Genomic DNA, 8,246 nt, shown 5'->3' on the forward strand with positions numbered 1-8,246 from the left:
ATGTCACCTTTGAGTGAGGAGTTAGTGTCAGTCCGAGACTAGGATAAAACTCTGAAGAGGTTACTTCAAACTGAGTACATTTAAGCAGGTGTATGACGGCTCCAGAAGGAAGCTATCTGTCGTACCAGTCTAAAAGTAGGAGTCACAAATGACTTAAACCTACCGAGGTGCTCAATATTGGGACTCCAATGTGAGTGCAAAGGAGTGTATCGTGTTTATACATTTAATGTTTACAAATCTTTGAATTTGTATTATAATTAGATGGTGTGGTTTATTCTCTTGTTTCTTGTTTCAATAAAATTCTGTTTTATTGTTGAAGCAAAAGCTGCAGCACTACCTCCTTACGTTTCGGTTAGAGACCACTTTGTTATATCAAGCCAGGTTCCTGTCCAGGATCTGACTTTATCTGATAATCATATCAACTGGGCTCATAACACAGTATTCAAAAAATTGTGGTTGGTCTGGTTGTGGTTTTAACTCTGCTATCCTGTCTGTTCCTATAATGATCCTTCATTCCCTCGTCTGTCAAAAATCTGTCCATTCAGCCTTGAATGCATTCGATGACCCTAGCCTCCATTGCCTGCTGGAAAAGAAAAATCCAAAGTCAAAAGAAATTCCTCCTGGTCTCCACAAATGGACCTCTTGCTTTTAAACCGTGCTTCCTGGCTCTAGATTTCCTCCATGAGAGGAAACATTATTTGTCTCAGCATCTACAGTACTTTGGCCCTCAATCTCTTGTTTCAATAAGATCACCTGCCATTTCTTCTCAACTTCAGTGAGTATAAGTCCAACCTGCTCAAATTTTCCTTGCAAATAAATTCAATATTAAGTTTGAAAGCAACATACTCCAACCCAAAGAATTTTAAATTTAGTTGTTAGAGTAAAAGGTTAACTGCAGAAATAACAATAGCTCCTGAGCATATGCATATACAACTGTGTCACAATGTCTGTTTTCATGGGACTGGTGCCTGAAGGATGAAGGTATAAGTGAAGTCCTCTGTCAAGATTTTGCATATATTTAATAAATGTTGGGAGTTCTATTAAACGCTAAGGTATTTCTGCTATAACACGTTTTTTGTTAACATGAATTGGCAGTAACATGATTGAATACTGGATGCTGATTGGATAATGCAAACTTTCTGCAGTACAGTATAGCAATTTCCCTATAATGCAATTTTCTATAGCGCAAGGTCACACAAGAACGTGACTATATTGTGTTATAGGAGAAATGCCTGTAATATTGTCCACTCCTTGTCTGTCCCAAGCTCCCAGTTGCTGTATATCATTCATAGACGTAAATAATGCTAATTACATAAATGTGAGAAGGGGGCTGGTTGCGGTTGATTGAGTAAATAGAGTAAAGGTAGGACAAATAAACAACAAATGTACATTGCTTAAAGTCATGTAAAATTTTCAGCAAAATGCATTTCACTGCAGGCAGGTGGAATTAGCAAGCAAGATCCATCCTGGCTAACTTAGAAAGTTGAGGGTTGTATTTGATTTTTTTAAAAAAAAGATTTTTGGCATTACAAAATATAAATTGGGAATGTTTTTGCAGCCACCTAAGGGAAGCTAAAAAATTACTTGATAAATGGGTGGAGAAGAATGAAAGTAAATTGGCCAAAAGTGTAAGGGAAGAGAGTATCTAAAATAAATCATCCCTTAGAGATAGGAACAGGAGAAATCCTTGTGGAGAATGAAGAAATGGAACTCAAAAGTAATGTGTTTGTTCACTGTACAAATTTAGATGGAAACACAAGCTGTGAGAAGGAGACAGGCTGCAGAGAAGTAGGTAGATTAAGTGAGTTGGCAACGAGCTGGGAGAGGAGAGGGGAACGTGTGATGTTATTCACTTTGGTTTTATGAACAGCAGTCAGAATATTTTTAAAATAGGCATGAGTCTTGTAAAAAGAATACAGTTAGCAGGCAGGTACAACCAAGACGACCTTCCTGGCAATATCTCCTAAAATCTGCTGTATATCCGCTCAAGCCCTTGTAATCTGCTTTGCATCTGCTCTGGCCTCTTCTAGTTGAGCGCTCTGATGATTGAACTGGCCACTGACTGGGGTGAGACCACATCTGGAGTATCGTGTGCCGTTTTGGTCTGCCTCAGCTGAGGATGGATTTTCTGGCTATGGAGCAACAAAGGTTTACCAGGCTGATTCACGGGATGGCAAGACTGGATTAGTTAGGACAATATTCACTGAACTTTAGAAGAATGAGGGCTGATCTTGGAAATTTATAAAATTCAAATGGGATTGGACAGTGTAAATGCAGGAAGGACATTTCCAATGACCAGGGAGTTGAGACAAAGGGCCACAGTTTAAAGATATGAGACAGACCATTTATAACTGAGATGAATTTTTTTTACCCAGAGAGTGGTAAGCCTGTGGAATCTCTGCCACGGAAAGCAGTTGAGGCCAAAACAATAAATCCTTTCAAGGAGGAATTGGATATAGTTCTTTGGGCTAAAGGGATCAAAAGATATGGGGGGAAAAAGTGGATGATTAGCATGACCATATTGCATGGTGGAGCAGGCTTGAACAGCTTAAACAGCCTACTCCTATTTTGTTAGTGAGAAGATCTGCGCAGTCTAAGATGTTCTGGCTTTCAGATGAGCTGTTAAACCATCTGTAAATGAATGTTAAAAATGGCTTTACTTTTATTCCTCACTCTACATCTTCAGTACACGTTATCAATTGCTGTTTGTTTGATTTTGCTGAGTGCAAATTGGGTGCTCTGTTTTCTACATCGTAACAGTGCCTATACATCAAAGGTATTACACATCAGGCTCAAAAAACATTGGTCTTTCTTCTTTGAGGTGTCTCTGTTAGAAAGCGAGAGATAACACATAATACTTTCTCCCTCAGTGTTCCTCTGGAGAAGGATGGTAAAACTAGAGATAACTAATACAATCTGTGTCTAGAGAAATTTAAAACATTCAGATTGAAAATCAAAGCAATGCAAATATAACACTGACTTTCATTCTGCAAAAGATATGCAGAAGTTACTAATAAGTATTTTGAATCTCATCTGAAAAATTATTTGCTTCTCTATCTCTGGTGATTTTACTGTGGAACTTTCCAGTATACAGATCAAACTTAATACTGGTGTAATTTCGCGCTTTTCCTTTTTTTTCCACTTTGTCCCCACAAGGTGATTTAATGGGCTCCCACTAGATAAAAATATATGCAGGACTTGACTTGTGTTATACACTTATTTGATTCATACAAGGTTAAGATTTCTAACAGTTACTGTCAATGAATGCAGCAACGTTTTGAAACATTAACACTATTGCTATCCTAGCCTTTTTTTTATCGTGTTAAGTTTAGAATATTTGACTTTTTTTTTCCACTTTGGTGTTTGTTTTTTTTTAACAGGTATGGGTTGGAGTGCCTGTTTAGATTTTACAGTTATGGACTAGAAAGAAGATTTCGACATGATATATTCAAGGACTTCCAAGAAGAAACTGTAAAAGACTATGAAGCAGGTAACTGTCGTTTCAAAATAATAAATACCAGCTTTCTATATATAGTCTGTAGTTACGTTACAGGGGAAATTCATTACTTTTAGAAACCATTTCACAAATGCATATGGTAAGAGTAGAAGATTAATTGAAGGCATGAAAATTATTCGGCCTTCAGTTCCTGTAAAGAAATTACAGTAATCTTGTACTATGAGTCATTTTAGTTCGGAAATACTGACTTTTGAGGGCTTCATTTTCAGGCCAACTGTACGGATTAGAAAAATTCTGGGCTTTTCTCAAGTACACTCAAACAAAGAATTTACCAGTTGATCCCAAACTGCAAGAATACCTTAGTAAGTTCAAACGACTTGAAGACTTCAGAGTTGATGTAAGTATATTTGGCATTTGTACTTTATTTGTTACAGAAGGAGATTGCTTTGCTTTGTTACTTAGGAATTGTTCAAAATGTTTTCTTTAAGATTATTATAATTAGGTAATTTGTTCATCAGTCAGCATGTGGAGACAAATGATAATTGTCACCATTGAATTGAAGGGTCAGCTACGAAGATTAGTTTTGTGGGAATGTACGATTATTTTGGTCACAATCTTCTTCCATTCCTACTGTATTCAAGATCTCCATTTAGAAGTGCGTTGCATCTTGGCCCATGGTGCCTATGTATTTAATGTACACACATTCTGAACCAAAATTGTACTTAGCACCATTTCGTTTTGGTGTCATAGAAGTTGTCCAAGGTTCATATCTGGAAGCGGCATTGACTCTTGTGTGTATATGCAAATACAGGGTGTAAAACCTTTACAAATTTGGTTTGGCCTGAATGTAGTCAAACTACATGTAGTATAACCAGCAGCCCTGCCATCAACTACGTAACTCACTTAATGTGAAGTACTTGAGGTTCCACACAAATACAATTAACTGCTTCAGCCGCCCTATCCCAGTCCATTTCTGACGACTGGATCAATCAATAGTCTCTATTACATCAAACTGGGAAATTCTGCAAACTGTTTATGCTAATCTGATTGTTTAAGCCTGATGTTCAGCCAGAAATGATTGTGTTTTATTCAAGTCTGGTTAGTACATATCCACTACTATCTTGAAGCTATTAATCTGCTTTCAAATATTCTGCTTACATGCTTCAGCATTTAAAGATAATTATTTTACTCAAATGTTCTGAGCTTTATTTTCTAGTGCATAATGTAATTATACTTCTGATCCTATTTTGTTGCTTAAAATGTTCTTAAACTTTCCATTTTATTAGCCCCCGTTTGGTGATGAGGTTGGTAGAAAGAGACGTTCTTCTGGAGCTGATGACAGTAGTCGCAGAAGACATCAATCAAACACCTCTTCTAGTAAACCAGTAAATGCTGCTAAGCCCTCCCTCACCAATAAGCCTCAGGTTTCAACAAACCCTTCCAAATGGGATGCATCATCTGGGAAATCTGAGGACAATAGGAGCCAGAATACTGTTGCCATGACTACCACTGAACCTGAAACCCCTGAGAAATAGACTTTCTGCATCACTTCTCCTTGCTTATACAAATCGCATCAGTATTTTAAGCTCAAGGACCTTGTCCAGTTTTTTAGACTCAGCCTCAATGAAAGAAAAAAAACTTGAAAATATTCATATTACTTTCAGTTTTGGGGTGGGGTAAAACTAAGTCCAAGTTTTGAGCTTTCAGCCAGCTGTTTTGGAGAAGGGGAATTTAGAATCTAATCAATTTGTCACACCCCTCATTTTGATTTTCAAGATTACCTTGAACTACTGTTTACAGAAACGCATTCCTGCACAATATGCAAAAATTACACATTTGAATTTGGGATGCCTTACATTTCAATGAGGATTCTCATACTTCTTAAAGAAGAAAAATTATTTTTTAGTCCATTACCATAGTGCTTTTGCAGCCAGTTCCTCCTATTGTTATTAATTATATATGTCTTTATCAGAGTACATAAATTTATTTCTGGGAAGTGTACAATTGAAATTGCTTGGGTAGGGAGAATAAAATCTGGAAGGAAAATCTACTACATCCAAGATGGTATAACCAGGGTTGCAACGTAATTCAATGAATAATTTAACTAATTAACAGTGTGTTGAAAATGGTTGTGCATCATCCTGGATGCAGTGTGTTTTAGGTTTAAAGCAGTTGGTTACAGTTATTGACAAATTTAGCGGAAATTGTTACAGAATGGCTCAGATGGTTTGGGCTTGAATGAAAGTATAACTAAAGGAGATTGTGCAGCTTTTTAAAAAATGGTCTTCTGAATCACTAATATCTTGCACTGCTTAAATTATCTACTGCATCTTTTTATGCAGATGAAGATAAAATAAGATTTTTCTCACTTCAGGAGGTACTGGAGGTTTGGTTTTATCTCATTTATTTTATGCTTATAGTGTGCTTTCAGTGAAGCACTACAATCGATTTGTAATTTTTTTAATGCCATTATACTGTTGTAAAATGTTAATTTTTGTGGAAAATTTACAAAAAAACTTAAGTGCTCATTTGCTGAAGTGGTTTTGTTTAATTTTGCTCTTAGTAATTATTAAGACAGTGTCATTTATTTTAAATTATACTTAGCAAGAGGGGTGGGTTGCTGGTTTGTCTTGAAGGGTTTTATTCACATTTGTGAAAATTACTGGAAAATCTTCAAAATCAAATGCATTTATTGTATTTAAGTATATAGCATCCTAATGCAACCAGTGAAAACAATCTATTGGTCTTCCTATATGTTCAGACTTGAATGTAAGAAAGTCTGGGCAGTATACATTAATTTCTGCTGGTAATCAGAGGGCTAGAATGGACAGTAGCAGTGTGGAATCCACATAACTACCATTATAAATATGCTGCAGCTGTACATGATTTAATTTGCTGAAATAGCATGCATATCATACCTTAATGTGTAATCCAGGCTTAAACCCAGCTGAACGAAGCAACTGTAAAATACTTGGATGAAAGATTGTATATACCATTTAAAGTAATCAGTTTAGAATATTTACCCTAATTTTTTTCATCTAATGAAATAATTGTGCACATCTAGCATTAGCGTGTGTAATTTGTGGCAATCTTCTTGACTTTTATAAAAATGCATATAAAAACGTACAAAATATAACTGGTTGCACTGTGATTCTTTGGAGACACACATGAGACAGAGGAGAAAACTATCACTTTGTTCAATACTGTAGACCAAGTTTTAAAATTTTGAAATGTAGGTACCACTTTGCATTACATTTCTGAATTTATTTTAAGATTGTTATTTTTTGTTTGGTTGTACTGTTCAAATTGATTCCCAGGCTTTTGCAAAGCTACTCAAGCCAGGCACCAGTAAGGGTGGAAAACAGGATTTCATTGTATTTTGATTTCTGATTGTTTCCTTCTGTGTGGAGAAGTGCCTTATCTTTACTGCTGGCTAGCCAGATCCAAATAGTCACTTAAATTTGTCGTAGATTACCTCTTTCTGGTCAGTCTGTGCAATCTGAAATATTTACAGCATCACCTTGGATGCTTCTGCATCAACTAGAATTTCAACATCATGTTATTTCATCCTTTGTTACCACATGGGACTTGGTAACTGAATTCTTTCGGTTCCAAATATTACATGAATTGTGTGTACCTTATGATTTCTGGCACTTGGGTGTAAAGATCAGAGGTGGAAGAGTAGCAGTGGAAAAAGTATACAATTGGAAAAATTATTTGCTGAGTTTTTCAGCGGTTTTGAATTAATGGTGCCTTGATAATTTTATGAAAAGAATATACTTCTAAGAGCTGAATGTATAAAAATGTGTACATCTGTAAATACATTACATTATCACTCATACACACGACAAATCATGAGTTTTATACACTGGCATCAGATGTATTTTCCCACCGATCATTAATGTACTTCAATGTTTTGAGAATACATTACACATGGATCAAGTGAGCATTGTAAAGGTTTGAATCTGGTGCACAACATTATTTCTATTTTGACTTGATTGCAGTGGATTTATTTTTCTTGGATCACTGAAGTGCTCCCACACATGCCACTGGTGAAATCGTTGTATTTTGAGGGTGTCACAGATAGCATTGCTCATGACCGAGTTGTCCAGGGTTTTGTCTTGATGGGTTGCATGTATGTGTACTACAGGAGTTTTAGGGTCAGGTAACCTTTAAATCCATTTTGCTATTAATTGGCATATATCTAATGTTAAATCCTAAATCAGAACTATATACATGTTTTTTTAACCATTGAAATTGGATAAAATTAGCCCCATAAATTCAAACAGGATAAACTAACAGATTAGGAGATAGCAAGAACTGCAGGTGCTGGAAGTCAGAGTCAGTACAGTGTGGAGCTGGAGGAACACAGATCAGGCAGCAGCAGAGGAATAGTGAATTGGCAATGCACATTTTGGACAATTCAGTAGGTTTGAATTTTCTGAAATCTGTTTTGAGATAGTTTGGAGGTTTCAGCTATTTAAGAAATCGTGTGTCTGTCATCTCAACTGCAGTTTTTCCCTAGTTATAAATAGAGATCAGTATCAATATTTGAAACGAGCAGATCTAGCATAGCTTCAAAACTGTTTATCACAAAAAACCCTATAATAAATCTTAATACAGGTTAGGTTCATTTTTAGTACAGTTTGTACAAGTCACAAGTTTGCATTGGTGACGTCTATTCTTTATGTAGCTTCCACACTGAAGTTGACAGTTTTCCTCTAACCCAAGTGCCAACATTAAATGGTCTGAAAGGGCAAATAACAAAGTAATCATTTTTCCAAAACTG

At 36.1% G+C, this 8,246-nt stretch overlaps 1 protein-coding gene across 1 annotated transcript in view; it reads left to right on the forward strand.

Annotated features, from left to right (window-relative positions):
• Positions 1–6,593, forward strand: part of LOC109934529 (La ribonucleoprotein 1B) — a 192,131-nt gene extending 185,538 nt beyond the window's left edge. The window contains exons 23-25 of the mRNA XM_048609725.1: positions 3,328–3,490; positions 3,727–3,854; positions 4,744–6,593. Of these exons, the coding sequence (XP_048465682.1) occupies positions 3,328–3,490; positions 3,727–3,854; positions 4,744–4,992 (540 nt within the window). The 3' untranslated portion in view covers positions 4,993–6,593. The remainder of the gene's footprint in view (positions 1–3,327; positions 3,491–3,726; positions 3,855–4,743) is intronic.
• The last annotated feature ends 1,653 nt before the right edge of the window (positions 6,594–8,246 follow it).

The sequence above is a fragment of the Rhincodon typus genome, chromosome 1 (genome assembly GCF_021869965.1).
Source record: "Rhincodon typus isolate 14 chromosome 1, sRhiTyp1.1, whole genome shotgun sequence".
In the NCBI taxonomy this organism is placed as follows: domain Eukaryota; kingdom Metazoa; phylum Chordata; class Chondrichthyes; order Orectolobiformes; family Rhincodontidae; genus Rhincodon; species Rhincodon typus.